The 17,710-nt window shown below is 34.8% G+C and overlaps 2 protein-coding genes across 2 annotated transcripts; one reads left to right on the top strand and one right to left on the bottom strand.

Annotated features, from left to right (window-relative positions):
* Nucleotides 1–4,771: 4,771 nt before the first annotated feature.
* Nucleotides 4,772–10,223, bottom strand: LOC133678101 (uncharacterized). The gene is made up of 6 exons (XM_062100299.1): nucleotides 9,715–10,223; nucleotides 9,481–9,615; nucleotides 9,252–9,345; nucleotides 7,059–7,153; nucleotides 5,524–5,691; nucleotides 4,772–5,315 (listed from the first exon to the last, which is right to left on the bottom strand). The coding sequence occupies exons 1-6, from the start codon at nucleotides 10,043–10,045 to the stop codon at nucleotides 5,155–5,157; spliced, it is 984 nt and encodes a 327-aa protein (XP_061956283.1). The 5' UTR covers nucleotides 10,046–10,223; the 3' UTR covers nucleotides 4,772–5,154.
* A 1,075-nt stretch (nucleotides 10,224–11,298) lies between these two features.
* On the top strand, nucleotides 11,299–16,919 carry LOC133677935 (uncharacterized). Its single transcript, XM_062100078.1, has 10 exons — nucleotides 11,299–11,813; nucleotides 11,963–12,080; nucleotides 12,217–12,563; nucleotides 13,388–13,504; nucleotides 13,685–13,801; nucleotides 13,982–14,098; nucleotides 15,066–15,182; nucleotides 15,872–15,964; nucleotides 16,038–16,130; nucleotides 16,209–16,919. The coding sequence occupies exons 1-10, from the start codon at nucleotides 11,431–11,433 to the stop codon at nucleotides 16,318–16,320; spliced, it is 1,614 nt and encodes a 537-aa protein (XP_061956062.1). The 5' UTR covers nucleotides 11,299–11,430; the 3' UTR covers nucleotides 16,321–16,919.
* The last annotated feature ends 791 nt before the right edge of the window (nucleotides 16,920–17,710 follow it).

Raw genomic sequence — 17,710 nt, 5'->3', positions numbered from 1 at the left:
CCAATTTAATCACGCATCTGACAAAGAAGTTAATCCATTCGCAGCAGGAGAGATTTCCTGCTGCATCAACCACCTCCATTCCAAACCGGAATCACACTCACCTCAAATTGAACTTTCCAACATTTGCAGGCGAAGATGAGGATTGCACAAGTTGGATTTTCAAGGCTGAGCAGTATTTTGAATTTAAGAATATTGACTCTTCACAACAAATACAATTGGCATCATTTCATCTGGGAAACGTCGCACTTCAATGGTATCGTTGGTATAAAAAAATGGGGTCCATTGCATTGGGACGAATTCACCAAAGCCCTCCTCCATCATTTTAGACCAATGAATTATGATGATCCATTAGAAGCATTGTCTTATAGACAAACGACAACAATTAATGCTTACCAAGAGGCATTCAAAAAATTATCCCACAAGGTAGATGATCTTCTAGAAAAAATTTTGGCTGGTTGTTTTATTACAGGATTGAAAAATAACATTCAATTGGATGTACATGATAAGCAATCGAAGATGTTATTTGAAACAACTAGTGTAGCTCACCTCATTGAAGAATGAAACCAATTTCAGTGAAAACTTGGTAACCAAATTCAACCAGTAACTCCCTCCTACTAACCCCGACCTCAGCAGAGTACCACGGTAAGATTGCTTGGACCTTCACCCTCTCGACGACCACCTCAAGCGTCTGGAAATCTCAATAGACATGTTCGGCGACTTACGAGACACAAAGCTAGGGAGAGACATTCAAAAAGGATTATGTTTCTATTGTGATGATAAGTACATGTAGGGACAATGTTGTACATGTCCACAAATGTTTATGATGGTTGATGGGTAGACGGAAGAGGAGATAGTTGATATGGATATAGACATGGAGCCATCAGAAGAAGCCATTCTTGAAATATCGTTTCATGCCTTGGTTGGAATTGCACATCCATAACCTTTCAGGTTATTGGGAAGGTTAGAAACAGAGAATTGATAGTGCTCATTAATGGGGGTAGCACCTGTAATTTCATCGAACAATTCTTAGTTATCAAGTTTGGATTACAAGTGGTCCGTGGCAAAACAATTCAAGTAACAATTGAAAACAAAGCAATTATTGAGTGCACTGGATGTTGTATAGGACTCTTCCTCTCAATTCAAGGATTCATAGTACGAGCTGATTTCTACGTACTTCTTGTGGCTGTTTGTCAAACCGTTCTAAGAATGCAATGGTTAGAGACATTGAGTCTAATTCAAATGGATTACAAGGAACTTAGTATGACCTTCAAATAATCTGGTCAGACTCATGTATCACAAGGGATGAGAAGTTTTGAGCTCGCTCCTATGAGTGAAAAAGAATTGTTGCATTTATCAGGTATAGGGTTTTTTTGTTCATGATATTATAGATGAAACACCAATTCAAGAGACCAAAATGCCACCGGATCTTAATAAAATACTATCATAATTTTCACATGTGTTTGAGGAACTCGTCGGGTTGCTGCCTACACGCAGCCATGACCATCAAATTTTGTTGCTACCGAACTAGCCACCAGTTAACACAAGACCTTATAGGTATCCTTACTACTAAAAAACTAAGATTGAAAATCTGGTCAAATAATTCTTTAAAACTAGAATCATTCGGCCTAGTCGGAGCCCATTTTTGTCACCAATTTTGTTAATCAAAAAGTCAAATGGGTCTTGGCATTTTTGTGTAGATTACAAGGCATTCAATAAGATCATGGTAAAGGATAAATTTCCAATACTGGTCATTGACGAGTTGTTTGATGAGTTACATGGCGTGAAATGTTTTTGAAAGCTAGACTTGCGTTTTAGGTACCATTAGATCCGCGTCCAACATGAAGTCATTCACAAAACCACCTTTTGAACTCACGATGGGCACTATGAATTTCTAGTGATGCCTTTCGGTTTGATGAACGCCCCCAACCTCCTTTCAGAGTCTCATGAACAACATTTTTCGACCACATTTATGAAGTTTTATTCTTGTTTTTTTATGATATTCTGATGCATAACAGGTCTTGAACGGATCATCTGCAACACCTAAAACAAGTGCTTTAAATTCTTTATGAGCACCAACTGTATGTCAAGTCCTCCAAGTGTTAGTTTGAAGTGATGGCAGTAAGGTATTTAGGTCACTTAATTTTTTTCGACAACGTGGCAGTAGATCCAACTAAAATACAATCAGTCTTAACTTGGTCTGTGCCGACCTCACATAAAAGGGTTCTTGGTTTCCTTGGGTTGGCTAGTTACTATCGCAAATTTATTAGGGGGCTTGGTGTGATTGTTGTTTCCTTAACAAGGCTTCTAACCAAAGAAGGATTTCACTGGACCGAAGAATTTCTTTTTGCCATTAATCAATTGAAGTATGCTTGTACATCACCTCCAGTATTGCGGCTACCAAACTTTACATAACAGTTCATGGTGGAGAAGATGGTTTAGGTGTTATATTATCTCAATAGAACCAACCAATAGCTTATTTTAGTGAAGCCTTAAAAGGGAAGGCCATATTACTGTCAATCTACGACAAAGAAATGCTAGTTGTGGTGAAGGTTGTTTAAAAATGACGACCATATCTCTTAGGGAAGCCGTTTGTCATCAAAACAGACCATCGAAGTCTAAAATATCTTCTGGAGTAGAGAATTACTACGCCTTCATAAGCAAGATGGCTATAAAAAATTATGGATTTGATTACTCTATTCAATACAAGAAAGGCAAAGAAAATCAAGGCATGACCACTCTCTCTCTCATTGTCACTTTCCGATTTTAGGCCTTGTCAATTCTAGTTATCGACTGGTGGTCAACCCTTCAACAACAGGTACTACACCATCCTTAATATGCTTCTTTGTGTAATAATCATTCTTTAAATTATGTTCAAAGGGATGGTGTGTGGATGCAAAATGGAAAAATCCACTTGAGCCCCACTTCATCGATGTTACTAGTTATTTTGGCCGATACCCATTCTTATCCAGCGGGTGGACATTTCAGTTACTTAAAGACACTTAGCTAAATTTCTGTTAGCTATGTTTAGCCTGACATCCACACCTCTGTTAAACAATTCATTTAGAATTATGATGTGTGTCAACGTTGTAAGAATGAAACTCCTCTATTAAACTGCTTGTTGAAGGATTGCCAACATCACAAGGCCGCGAGGTGATCGTGGTTGTTGTTGATCGCCTTTCAAAGTATACATATTTTATGCCATTAAAGCACCCTTGCACAACAACATCAGTAGCTAACAGTTTTGTCAATAATGGTGTGCGTTTGCAAGGTGTGCCTCTTTCTATTATCAACGATCACGACAGAATATTTCTTAGTACTTTATGGAAATCTTTGTTCAAACTGTCATAGACATCATTGTGTTTTGGTTTCACTTCCAAATATCACCCACAATCCGAAAGCCAAACCGAGGTGGTGAATTGCACCCTTGAGCAATATTTATATTGCTTTATTTTTTACCAACCTAAAAGATGGATGGAATGGCTCTCGTGGGTAGAATATGGATACAATAATACCATCCATTCATCCACTAAATTGTCTTTTTTTGAAGTTGTTTACGATGTTCCTCCTCCCTCTCTGATATCTTACATTCCGGGAACAATAAAATTCCAAGCATTGGACGGCTTGTTGCCCACAAGGGAGGTCATTCTTTATGAACTACGACATAATTTGTTAGAAGCACAAGTTCGCATGAAGGCACATGCATACTTGCATCATCGCAAGGTCACTTTTGAGGTAGGCGACTACGTATTCTTACACCTGCAACCTTACTGTAAAAAATCAATGGCTTTCTAAAGATCGTTGAAATTGTCACCTAGATTTTTTGGACCTTTCAAATTTCTTGCCTGAATAGGAATGGTGGCGTACAAACTAGCCCTTCTAGTAGAGGCACAAATACATAATGTTTTTCACGTCAGTTTGCTCAAGAAAAAATAGGGACTAATCTCCGATACCACTACAGTAACCCTTCCTCATGTCTCAACAAATGAATCCTTGTTGTCAGAACCTGAGTTTATTTTGGACCGTCGTGTTATTCAAGAGGAAAAATACCATTTGAAAACGAAAATTTTAGTTCAATGAAAAGAAGCTTCCCATAAGATGCTACATGGAAAAACTTATCCAAAGTTCAGCCTCAGCCTTGAGGACAAGGAAAAGGGATGAATTGATATGATTCTTCAATGGCCTGTCATGATTGAAAGTTGCACACATTGAAGAGCAGAGATGGAGAGTAGAGCTTAGATATTTCCTTTTTGTTTTATTTAATTGCAATTGAAATGTTAAATTAGCTGTAATCAAGAAAGTTGTTAAAAGCTTTTCTAGTATTCAGTTTTACTAGTTGAGTTTCTATTATCACGAGAGATATCGTAGCATTGTAGCTTAATGAGGCTCAATTATTTTATTGAATGAGGCATTGCATAATAATACAAACACAATCTTCCAAACCTCTGTTCTTCTTCTGATTCCTTTCCAAAAATTCTGTTCTTATCAGAGATGCATAGGGAATTATGCATGTAAAGGCAATCAAAAGGGACAAATCAGGGCAAGGTATCCGATGCAGATTATACTGCCATAATTAAGCATCTCCCAAACAAGGGCAATGGAATTGAGCTTCAATTTGCTATTCAGTCTTCTTCTTTCTTTTTCTTCTTTTTCCCAGTGCTGAACAGATAACAGATTAACCTTTATCAGGGACAAGCTCCAGCAGCAACTGAATTTTGCAGATTGTACACTCAATAATCCAGGCTAAAATATTAACTTGCATAACAAACGGAGGAATCATAATAGCATTTTCACCAGGCAAGAAAAAATGGCCAGTTCCAATAACATCCCATCCTCACACAGGAAATACAATCCAGAGAAGTTTTGTCGACCAATAGTCAAATTGAAATAATGGTAGCTATGTAATGTACCAGTGGAACAAATATCACTATCCATGGGTAGTTTGACAATCCACACGTAAATTTTCTTTATTTTTTCACCATTTATACGTATAATAATCATTATTTTACCTCCTAAAAATGAGCTTCAATTTTGAATTCTTAAATCACAAAATTGTTCATATGATCAAATCGTTGTAAAATCTTTTGGTTCCTGTATTTCACAATACAGTGGTTGTAGAAGCTGGAAGCTAAACGAGTAGCGCATAATAAATCCACTCTAAGCCTTTATCCTTGCGGATTCCCCCACAGCGTTCTCCATTCTTGTATACCACTCTCCTATTCGAGTTTGCTCCACCATATCTCTACCAGACCTCAGATAGCGGATGGGTCTCAACACCCCAAAAACAGCAAGGTCAGCTAAATTAGGCTTTGACCCCCCTGTGGCATAAAAGAACACCCATAAATATCTGTCAAATGGCAACTTTGAAAGGTGGTGCAAGGCTAAAATCAGAATCTCAAGCTGAGTCATTTGTCACAACCATGTAATAAAATTTTCTGCTTAAAATGGGTTTATGCATGGGTCATATATACGAACAATCATATATATATAAATAAAAACGTAAAGTATATAAAGAGAGATGCATACCAAGAAACTCTCGGCCATTCAGAGCATCCACCCATGTTTCCGCAGCTTCATACAGGGCAGCACGTTCATCAGTAATGTTATATTTCTTCTTCAATTTCTTTGACACAAAATACATTGCAGCAGCTCCAGCATACTTGACGGTGATTTTCTCTGTAAAGCTAAAATTACCTGCATTTACAGGAGAAGTTTACAAGGAAATCAAGATAATTGGATAAAATATATGCCATCTCACAGAATTTGGACAAAATAATTATAACAGTGTGGTCCTTAAAAGCATAATTCTATGAACATTAACAACTTGGAATAAGTAAACCTAGAACCTATATGAGATGAGTTCAGGATGAAGTAATCATGAAAGAAACGATAGCTGTGACTTGCAAACAAATGAAAGGGATGGCTATAAGAAGTTATTGTGTAAATGTGATCCCTGGATGAAACAATTATATACAATTATGAATTTCCTCATCTTAAAAGGTTCCTTGAAACAGCATACTCACACTATTACATGAGAAGAGATATGGTATACAGAGAGTGAAACCAGAATAGCACAATTAAAGCTTGATGGAATCATAGACCATTCCTAGAACATTAAAGACAGGCCAATGGGATCAATTATCTGATGACCAGAAGCATAACAATGTAGAAATTCCCAATGAAACAAGGGTGTCAAGTCATTTTGTTTCTAATATCCTGACACAATATTCTATACCAGCAACATCAATGTTTCCCTCAAAATAAGATTGCTCTCAAGAACAAAAAAAGTTCTCTCACTTTGCTCTTACTGGGAAAATGTCCCGAGAAACAAGTTTGTCATTATCAATTGTTCTAGGACACAAATGAAGGCCAACTCTAACATCGTAAGGAATAGAAAATGAGGTGAAACTGCCCCAGAGCTTGGTCACCTTATCATTAACATGATGAATATCAACTCGGAAAAATTTGGTCACTATTAACCTAACCAAAAACCTTAAATTATACACTTCCTATGAAATACGGTGCATTTAGTACATGCATGTGACAGGCTGTAACTCTTAACTGTCAAACTTTGCACGTCAGTCTTTTTGTAGATCAAATAACTTATATGACCATTGCTTTGCAATGTTTTATGGAAAATGTAGTTATCTTGTCCATCAATTTACATAGTGTCATATTCTCAAGCATATCATGTTTTTCACCATAATCATCAACGCAACAAAGTTAGAGTAATCTACAAACAATAGTTTTGCAAATGCACATGAATATAAATATGCACAAGAATAGGGACTAGGGATGTAGTTAAGTACTATGTTTCCCAAAAATTGTCAAATATTTTTCCAAGGCATCACAAGTATATGAAGAGAATGCTATAAGAAGAAACATGCCAGACTTTCCTAGTTTAATGATTGAGAAAAAACAGAATCGTATACTAAGAGGTACATATTAATCATGGCAGAGTCATAAATGGAGAAAGTGAACCAAAAAGATCGTTCCAATAAGAGTTAGCCATAGGAAAACTACAGTTTCATTCAGGTATTCTTATCCATGGATCATCTTACCATTGCTTGTGATATAGTCGAAGGATTCAAGAGCCTCAGAAGTATTGCGATAAATGTTTGGAGACAAGACATGTACCAAGTGATTGTCAACCCACCTAAATAAGCAAAAAATAGTATGTTAAGATTGAGCATTGGCATGCCAGAATCAACTGGAAGTTAATTAGTATTGTGCTTAAAAAGAAAGAAAAGAAACAAAAACATGACAAGTTGATAGCTGTTTTATGAGCATCAACAAGAAAATGGCATAAAAATGTCAGACCAAATTATCTAAGCATTGCAAGTGCAAGAGTATGAGAGTGTTGATTTTCTGACATAGGCAATTATGCATGCATCAGATCACAAGCATGCATGTCACCAAACACAATTCTACAAATGATACATAGCTTCATCTATATGCATAAGCAAAATTAAAGGAAATAACTGAAATAGTTAGGCAGCTTTTTTAGAATTTTTCAGTGCTCTTTTTTTTTTTTTGTCAATCCAGCAAGTTTATTTGCACATTTAAAATCTTCGATTTAAGTCCAGAATGAGAAGTTTGTTAGGAAAAAAACCTGATTTAGCTAGTAAACGGTGGCATAGATGTCAAGGTGTACAGAGTTACAGTAGGTGAGATGCACCAGTTAAGTAGGACAACCATGAATTAGGGAGAATAAGAAAAATATTGCTTTTCTATTTGAATTTAAAAACACATAAAATGACTGAAAGATTTTGAAAGGAAAAGGAACAAAAAGAAAGAAACAATGCGGACCTTTGACCCAATGAATTGATGCCATAATCAGTGAGAGAATCTCTCCCTAGTCTTAGGAATTCAATGCTTGCAATTGGCTTATGGTCTGCATATGGGATGAGAATGTTTGAGCTACACAATTTTCTAACACCTATTTTAAGATGTCACTGACTCAAGAGAGATTAATGAACTCATGGTTAAGTGAGAGAGTGTTGGTGGTTCAAACCAAACACAGAGAATTCAGTGAACAATCTACCCAACTGCAATCAATTTAACACATGGCTAAGTTTTCATTCAACAAGGCAGACATAACTAAATCATCAAGATTGAGCAAGTTCTCACTCCATATCTTCTGCATGATTAGATTTCACAATAAGATACAATAATGAAGAACCATTGGAAGACTGATAGATTACCGATTATGAAACTTTGAAAGGGAGATCCAAGGCTGAAATGTAAATGTGTAGGTTTTGACTCAAGGACAGAGGAACTGATACAGGGCACCCATATAAATCTAAGAGATAAATTGGATTAAAAAAGAAATTTGAGAAAGATATATAGACTCACATTGAAAAAGAGAAGATTTCCTAAGCTGGGTTCATGAAAATCATGGAAAACTAATCTTCATTACTAATTGGTCAGAAAACCATACGCATATAGATCTTTTCTTTCGACCATGTACGCATTTACAAATTGGCTGCCATGAAATGACCACAATATCATTCCCCTAACAAAATCATTTAATGTTAAAGTTTTCAATTGTTCAGATAGTTGATTGAAAAAAAAAACAAAAGAAATAGGATTCCAAGGGAATTTTAAGAGTTAAGGCACTACTCCCTCCATCATATATCCTTTTTTGTTTATTTTATACAGCATACAGTTTCTTATTTTTCACATCCATGGATAAGTAGGTTATCGCTCATGTAGCTACATGTACAGTTAAATTCCATGGATGATGACAAGAATAAGAAACTTTTTTTGACACTTTAGTATTACTAGACACTTAGATTATTAACTTTCCCATGGTAGATAGGTAGCCTAATTAAGTACAAAGCCAACCAAAACTCATATTAGCAATCCATTTCTTCCCATGTGACAAGAGCCTAAGTCCAAGCATTACCAATTCATTCAAAACTCTTAGGAATATCCATCTGAGCACATTGAGCTCCTTAAAAGCTAAGGTTCAAAACTACTTTTTACGTGCTATTCCAAGAACACCAATCCAAAACATAAATAATTTTTATTTTTTTTTCACCAAAAGAAAAGAAAAGGCTTACCGAGGTTAAGACATTGTCAGGAAAATTAATTTGCACTCAATTTAAACATTCCCATTTTATATGATAATAATAAATAAAAATAATATTCCCTATTTATGACACCACTAATGCAACTGTCTCCATGGAAACCCCAGAAACAAAAATGAGCGAAAAAGAAAACTAAGCCACAGAGCAAAAGAGCGGCCATACCTCCGCCACTTTATCTCTTCATCATCATCCTTATTCGAAGCAGATTCTACAATTTCCTTACCATGTATCTTGTTTCTCAACTTATCAATGATGGCTGCTCACATTCAATTCAAAAAAATCAATTATTAACATTTACACCACCAAAATAGAATCTGTCAACACAATTCAAAACCCAAACAATATAACTAACAAAAACCCTTTTAAAATAAAATCACAATAAAAAAGAAACCTGAAGAGTCGACAAGCTGTTCTCCATCCACCGTCAATATAGGAACCTTCTTATAATCAGACCATTTGATCTCTTTCTTACTAATTGGATTCACTTCCACTACTTTGTATGGTATATCATAGTAATCCAAATAAGCTGAAAATTTACCCCCAAAAAAATCAACAAATTTTAATATAACACTAAAAAAGCTCTAAATTCATAAAATTATTTCATAATTGCATACAAAGACGAGACCTTTAACTTTATTGCAAAAAGGACAGGCCTCGTACTGATAAAGAACAACTTCCTTAGGCACGAGCTCGGCCCGTGGTGGCTCCTTGGCGAGGACGTCTTGAGAGATAGATGCAGCGGCAGCGGCGGAGACTAAGGCCCCGGCGACACCGAGAGACGAGGAGAATGGGTTGAAGGACCGGCGACTGTGGGAACTGCCGGTATTGCTGGTGGTGCTGTAGAGTGCAACAAGGAGGAAGCGGTGTTTGATGGTGGAGAGGGCACCGCCTTCGTGGAGGGTGGGGGTGAGGGTCCGAGAGAGGACGGAAGAGGCGAGAGTGGACGCTCTTCTCATGACCGTGAACAGAAAGGAGAGATCTGTGAAGAAGAGAGGAGGTTTATGTGGGGTTTTTTATTTTTTGAGATTTTTGTTTTAAGAAATGCGGGTTTTCCCGTTTGTGGGGACGATGACGTTACTGGCTGGTGACCCAGAGCTGTATCGTACCTTCTTCATTGTTCCATTTTTAACTTTTCAAGTTTTGACTCCAAAAATACAAAAAATGAAAAAAAAAGTATATATATATATATATAATAGTGTTTTCTCTTATTTTTTTGTCATTTTATTTGGAATTAAACTTGTTACCTAAAAAGAGACTTGTTGAAAAAAAAAATTAAAGTTCTAATTTTTAATTTTTAAGTTAATACCTAGAGTTCTTAAATTTTATTTTAAGGTTCCATTTGCTTCAAACATTGAAAATAAATCATGGGTGCTTTGAGTTTATTAAGTGTGTTAGCTTAATGAGTTTTTTTATTTTCATCTAGTAATGAGTTTAATAAATTTATTATAAAGTTCAAATATACAATATTTATCGTTTAAAATAAAAGTATGCTAACATAAAGATGGGTTTTTTTATTGGATGCCAACACATGTTAAAAAAAAAATTTATTTTTCAGTATTTAATGCAATTTAAGTACATAAGTATTTTTTAACCCAATTATAAATAATTGTATTAATGTTATTAGACTAAATCTGCTTAGACAAAACCCAAAAAATATATTTATATTATAGAAATATATTTCTAGAGTATTAAATTTTTTTTTAATACAATATAATATATAAATATATTAATATTGTTATGTAACTCGTATAATAGTAGATAATAGATACACATTAAATATCTAAGATTTTATAAATAATTTATAAATATTTAAATTTTTTAATTAAAAAGTAATAAATATAACTTGAATATCGAGAAATATAATCCCTTGTCCTTATTACAGAGTAGATTTAAGGAGCAAAATGACGATGTTTGCTTTGAATATTCAAAAACATGTTCTTCCCTTTTCCACGTGAAACAATGTCGTTTTAGTGTATTTTGCAGTAAAATAAATTGCGGAGTTGCTACTCATATTACCAGTGTTCTTCACCTATTTTTTTTTCTTTCAATTTAACTCTTAAATAAAAATAAATAAATTGAACTTCAATTTGAGTTAATGGTATAAAAAAGTTTAAAAACAAAATTAATTTTTTTCAGAAATTTCATAATTAAAATTTAAAGTGAAATATACTACAAAAAAAAAAAAAGTCACAAAAAAGAGACACACGCCTTGTAGGTTATCCCTATTACACAAGTATCAGCCGCGTGTGTACCGCAGGTCATCTTCAGTGCTTGCTTGCTGCCATTTTGCCTATCCGAAAACTCTGGGAAACCCCATTCTCCTTTTTCTTATCTTCCACCAATGTCATCAGCGTCTAAATTCGTAAACTTTGGCACTTCGCTCTTCCTTCGTACAACTAATAATGGCCATCACCACAAAACCATCTCCTTTAAACCCCTCCCTTCCCTCCAATTCCACCTCTACTGTTCTTCCTCCACTGCAGCCACAGCCACAGCCACAGCCACCACAGATGATGATATCATGGAAACCTTGAACTCCCTTCAACAAGAAAATAAACAAAAACAGCATCCATGGCCTGAGTGGGTGACTTTTGTTGATAAATTGAAGACCAGGGGTTACTTCATGGAAACTTCAGAGGATGACAATATTATTGCTTACACTGATATGAATCAGTTAAGGGATGGTTGTCTTAGCTTTGCTCGTGACAGATATGATGTTCTCAAGTAAGCCACCTTTTTTCTCCAGTTGGATTTGAAATTTGATTAGTGGTATGAAATGGAGGGAAAATTAAAAGATTGAGAATTTAGGTTCTCAGATATTTGAGAATCAAGAAATGTTTATTGGGTCTTGAATTTTTTTTTTAATTATGCAGATCATTGTCTATACCTGATATTCAAACAGTTGTGGAGAGTGGATGTCCTAATATTCTTCGAAAAGTTGTAAATTCAGCTAAAAGAATGAGAGCTTACGTGCAAAAGGATGAAGGGGATGTATGTTTCTTTTGCTTATCTTTTTTATACTTTGTTCCTTAATTGTTTGTGATTGAAAAAAATGCGTTCTTTAGAAATTTTCAAGTGTCAGGAGGCTGTGTTTTGTATACTGTTAAAAACTCTTGCTTGCTTGCAGGCTTGTAGTGCTTGTATTCATCGGGGTTGTTGTGATAGAGCTTATGTGATACTAAAGAGTAAGGAAGCAGAGGGTCGTACCATAGACATAGTGCGGGTCTTAATGTTCCATGCACTGGATCCCCTTGTTATTTCAGAAGGAGAGAAATCTCCTGGTAGTGAGCTTAGTGAAGCGTCTGCAAGGAAGCTGCTTTCTGAGTTGGTTGAATTGAGTGAGACACCCCATGATCCTGCACTACCAAAGCATACTCCCAAAACCCCCGATAAGAAGGAGCGAGTTGTGAATTTCACGGGTGGCATACTGCGTGAGAATGTTGAAATGAAGAAAGGAGATTGGATATGTACCAAGTAAGTTACAATAGGAAAATAATTAAATTTAGCTCTTCAAGTTTTTTCCATATAACTTGATAACTCTGCACATTCTTGAATAATGTAATCAGAGGAGAATCTTTCCTTCATGCAAAAGTGGTCAAAGTTCGGATGACCAATCCAACTTGATGCTCCTTAATAGCTTATGAAGATGCATGACTTCATTAGGAATTGAATTTTTTTGGTGTGCACATTAGACTTCCATTATCTTTTTTTTTCTTTTTCTTTTTCTTTTTTAATTTTCGTGGGATTTTTCATTAATACCATCAAAGAATTATGGAGACTGTTTTGGAATTCAGGTAAAGGTTCCTTTGTTCTCAGATCTTTTTTGTAACCCCAACCTTGACCAGTTAGTTTGGTTTATAACAGTTTTTGGATGATATACTCATGTTGCGTCCATTTTGGATAGCACTGCAGTTAAAACATGTAGGTTACAGGGGTGGTGCATTCGTGCTTGAATGTGTGTGTGCTAGAGCTTTCTCCATTTGCACAAGGAAATACTTGCATGTGGATGGCAATATGTTTCTGAAGCCAGAACTTATTATATAAGTATTGAAATGCGAAGAACATCACCAAAACAAACAGTAGTAATATGAATCAGAAGTTATGACAAACTATTCTGTGTTTTCTTTTCTTGGTAAGGTGATTGGTGCTGGGAAAATAGATGTTGCACCTTATCAATGCCACATTTTCTCTTGCTTTTAATGTAGTGTTTAAATGCATCTATAGACACCAGACATGGTGTGATAATCCACTTAAAAAAGATGCATTTTTTTATTGACATCCTTGATATGTTTTTGCAGATGCAACTTTATGAACTTCACTAAAAATAAAAGATGCCGAAAATGTGGTGAACAAAGTGCAAAGAAGGATGGTGATGACTCTATTGAAGTTAAGAAAGGAGATTGGATATGCTCTGAGTAAGCTACCTTTAATCTTATTATCTTTACTGTGTGATAAATTGTTGCACTTCATCAATGCCATGTTTTCTCTTGCTTTTAATTGAGTGTTTATATGCATCTACAGACGCCAGACATGGTGTGACAATCCACTTAAAAAAATTGCATATTTTTATTGACATCCTTGATATGTTTTTGCAGATGCAACTTTATGAACTTCGCTAAAAATAAAAGATGCCGAAAATGTGGTGAACAAAGTGCAAAGAAGGATGGTGTTGACTCTTTTGAAGTTAAGAAAGGAGATTGGACATGCTCCGAGTAAGCTACCTTTAATCTTATTTTCTTTACCTTGTGATAGATTGTTGCACTTTATCAATGCCACATTTTCTCTTGCTTTTAATGTAGTGTTTATATGCATCTATAGACACCAGACATGGTGTGACAATCCACTTAAAAAAATTGCATATTTTTATTGACATCCTTGATATGTTTTTGCAGATGTAACTTTATGAACTTCGCTAAAAATAAAAGGTGTCGAAAATGTGGTGAACAAAGTGCAAAGAAGGATGGTGATGACTCTATTGAAGTTAAGAAAGGAGATTGGATATGCTCCGAGTAAGCTACCTTTAATCTTATTTTCTTTACATTGTGATAGATCTTTTTCAGTTTTTTTTCTTTTTTTTTGGCGTTCTTGATAGTATCAAAGGAAATGAACAAATGTCTGAACCATGATTGATTTTACTATCATAGCCATTAAATGATCTGTGTTGTTCTTTGTTGGTCCAGTTTCATTATGCCTTCGGAGTTCCTTTACCATATTTAGGAACCCATTTATTCATCTAGAAGGTTTTTTGGTACGATTTTTGTCTCCATTAAAGCCATTTTCGGTTTAAAGAATTTCAAGGGGCATTTGGTTTTCTTATAAATCTTCATGCGACTTTAATTATCTTTTGATTTTTATGACTTTTCTGTTCTTTTTAATTATTTCGAGTAAAAAAATCGATTTGTTAATTCAGGAACCTGTAATGTTGTTCAATATGGATGAGTGTAAATCTCACAGTATCATGAGATCTAGGGGCCTCCTCTTAGTTCAACAATCTCAATGGCTATCCCATTTTGAGTTGTAAAGATGGAAGACTAAGAAGAGGCATGGTGTGGACCAAATGAAGAAATGTGTAAACCTACTTGTCAGGTTATAGAAACTAGAGGGAGGTATTTGTAATTATATTACACTGCAGGGAGGTCAATGGTAAACCAAATTTAAGGGAAAAAATTGCTAGGAGGCCAATGAAGTTAACCCTCTAGTTATTACATGTTTAGCATTTCTTACCTGTTGGCTACATTTATGCGAGTCACCCTCTCCATTTATATTCAATCCCCCAAGGAATTCCAATTGATGCTTTTATTTTGAATTGTAGCGTAATAATATATAAACTCCATTTTATGTAGTGGAGTTAATGTTACTATTGTCACAGATGATGTCTAACATACTCTTCTCTACAGTGTCGTAAACTTATTGCATCTCTTATCACATCCCTTGTCTAATTCAATCCATTAACTGGTATGTTCCACTTTGTTGCAGGTGTGAATTCTTGAATTTTTCTAGAAATATAAAATGCCTTAAGTGCAAAGCAGATGGCCCAGAGAGGGTCTTCGTAGATAATGTGGAAATGAAGAGGGGGGATTGGAATTGTACCAAGTAAGTTAGCCTTGTTCTTTGTCCTACTGATAAGTGCAATGTACATATATACAATTGACATTGTGATTCTAGCATCCGAGGAGAAATTATTGTGTTCTTCACCCTAATGAGATTTTTTTAATACTTTTGAAAGCATGAAAGCCTGGTACTTTTAAAGAGGTGGTTGTGAATGTTGTGACTGGGCAGTTCTTTCTACCTTTTATCTTAAACACAAGATGTGTCTGTCTTGTAAATTGGTAGCATATTACTGCCCCAATGAAATCGTTTTTGTTTCCCTGTTGTGAGGCTTCTTGATTTATGACATACCAGCATAATTTCATAGATAGTTTTGTCATTAATAATGCTAACTAAGTTTTTTTTTTTTGAGTGGATGGTTAAAGAAAATTTATCTTATGAAAGAATGCACAAATACATTTAAAAACAATTTAATAAATGGTATATTCTCCCTACAAACCACTTCCATTTAAATCCCTTGTCTACAGTAAGTGTTATGTAAATAAAAAAAATGCATGGAAAAATAAAAGAAAAACCTTTGAAAGATGTGTTCCAGCTTTAATATCATCTTTGTTTGTCTATCTTGAAAGTTATCAACTTTTCCTGGGATTTTAATTCGTTACTTTTTTTTTTCCATTTTATTGTTTGTACTTCTGAAAATTCTTCTGTTCATGTCACTTGTTTTCTGTTTGCAGGTGTGGGTTCATGAATTTTGCTAGCAATAAGACATGTTTGCGTTGTCTAGATCCACGCCCTGAAAGAGACACTGGAGAGTGGAACTGCCCATCGTGAGTCTTGCTCTTTCATGATTGAGTTTGTTTTCCAGGATAAGAACTAACTCTCTGGTTTCTGTTTCTGCAGGTGTGACTTCTTAAATTTCACTAAGAATAAAGTCTGCCTAAAGTGCAATTGTGACCGCCCCAAAAGAATGGGTGGAGAGTGGCACTGCCCATCGTGAGTCTTCCCCACTCTCATCATCGAGTGTCTTTCTAGAAAAGATCTTTTGAACTATTTTGCTTTCTGTTTCTGCAGGTGTGACTTCATGAATTTCAGTAGGAATGCAGTCTGCCTAAAGTGCGATTGTAAGCGCCCCAGAGAAGCGATAACCGAGTATGAAGAACAGATTTGGAAAAGCCCTTATTAAGTTATTAGTAGATAGAGTCATTGCATGGTACAATAATTACTCGATCCCTAACATTCAGGGTGTCATGTTTGCAAAATTCAATGTCTTTTGGAAGAGGAAGCAGCAGCAAGAGGAAGGATTTGGCAGTTGCCGGCTACTTAAGATTGTATAACTTGGGAGGTTTTTATCATGCTAGCATATTTAATGCATTTCATTTTGGTGCCTTGGGTCCTTTTTCTTTTTCTCCCCTTCATAGAACATTCTGATATAACTTGAACTTTTGAGAATCATCTTCAAGTGTGGCTCAGTGTATCAAAGTTGGAGTTTACTTGGAAGGAATTTAATGAGATGGTGGAAAAAGGATGGCATGATGTTGAGTTTGATTCTGATTGTTTGGAACTGATAAAGCAGATTAACCATGGCGGTCCTGTGGGATGGGGTATATTGGCTGCAGCGTGGCATCTTGCAACTCAGGCAGAGGAGACGCCCTTAAAATCATCTAGGAATGGAATTTAATCTCGATTGATGTTCAAGTTGACTCGAGAATAAATATCATTTGCTAAATTGTGAGATGTTATCATTGTTATCTCAAAATCTAAATCCTAATTTCTTTTTTAAAATAGTTCAGAATCTTTACAATGCAACTTGAAATCCATACAATGAAATGTAGCAGTTTTGAGTTATTTTATTTTAGTGAAACTAATTGTTGCCTTTATACAGTAATTAGCTGCTGATGGTGGTAGTAGTAGTACTGTGAAGAAGAAGAGAGAAGAAGAGGAAGAAAATATTGCAGCAATGAAAGGTCTCTTGGCTTTTCATGGACTCTTTTCCTTCATTCATTTTTACTGTTAAGCTCAGAATAATGTGAAGAAAATATAGGTTTTTTTTTCTTCTTTTTTATAGTTTTTTTTTCCAATGAAAAATTAAAAAAAAAACATGTTAATTTCTTCAAAATGAAGAAAAGATTTTTCATTTTCAAAAATAAGAAATACATCAAGATTACAACTATTTTTCATACAAAAATCAAAACCATAATTTATACAAAGCACTTGATATTTTATATTTATGATAATTTAATTGTAGAATATTAATTTTATTTCATTCAAATTAAAAATTATCATGGAATAGTTATATTATCAACTCAAAAAATATTTATATTAGATTTAAAATAAAATATAAATTTATGACACTAACTAGATATAAAAATATAAAAGAAAAAATATTTTAATCTTATACATTGCTAAAAAGTGCCAGTATATAAAAGAAAAAAACTGTATTGTTCATTTTTTTTATTTGAAAAACCTGTAAAATAAAACTTGTGAAGAAATTCTAAAATATGTTTTCCAAACTAGTATCAATTTGAAAAATAAAAAACTAGTTTTAAATTTTCTAAATGGAAAAAATATTGCAT

Source organism: Populus nigra, chromosome 18 (assembly GCF_951802175.1).
Source record: "Populus nigra chromosome 18, ddPopNigr1.1, whole genome shotgun sequence".
NCBI classification, from domain to species: Eukaryota; Viridiplantae; Streptophyta; class Magnoliopsida; order Malpighiales; family Salicaceae; genus Populus; species Populus nigra.
Note: the sequence above shows the minus strand (reverse complement) of the source record. Positions and strands in the feature narration are given on the sequence as shown.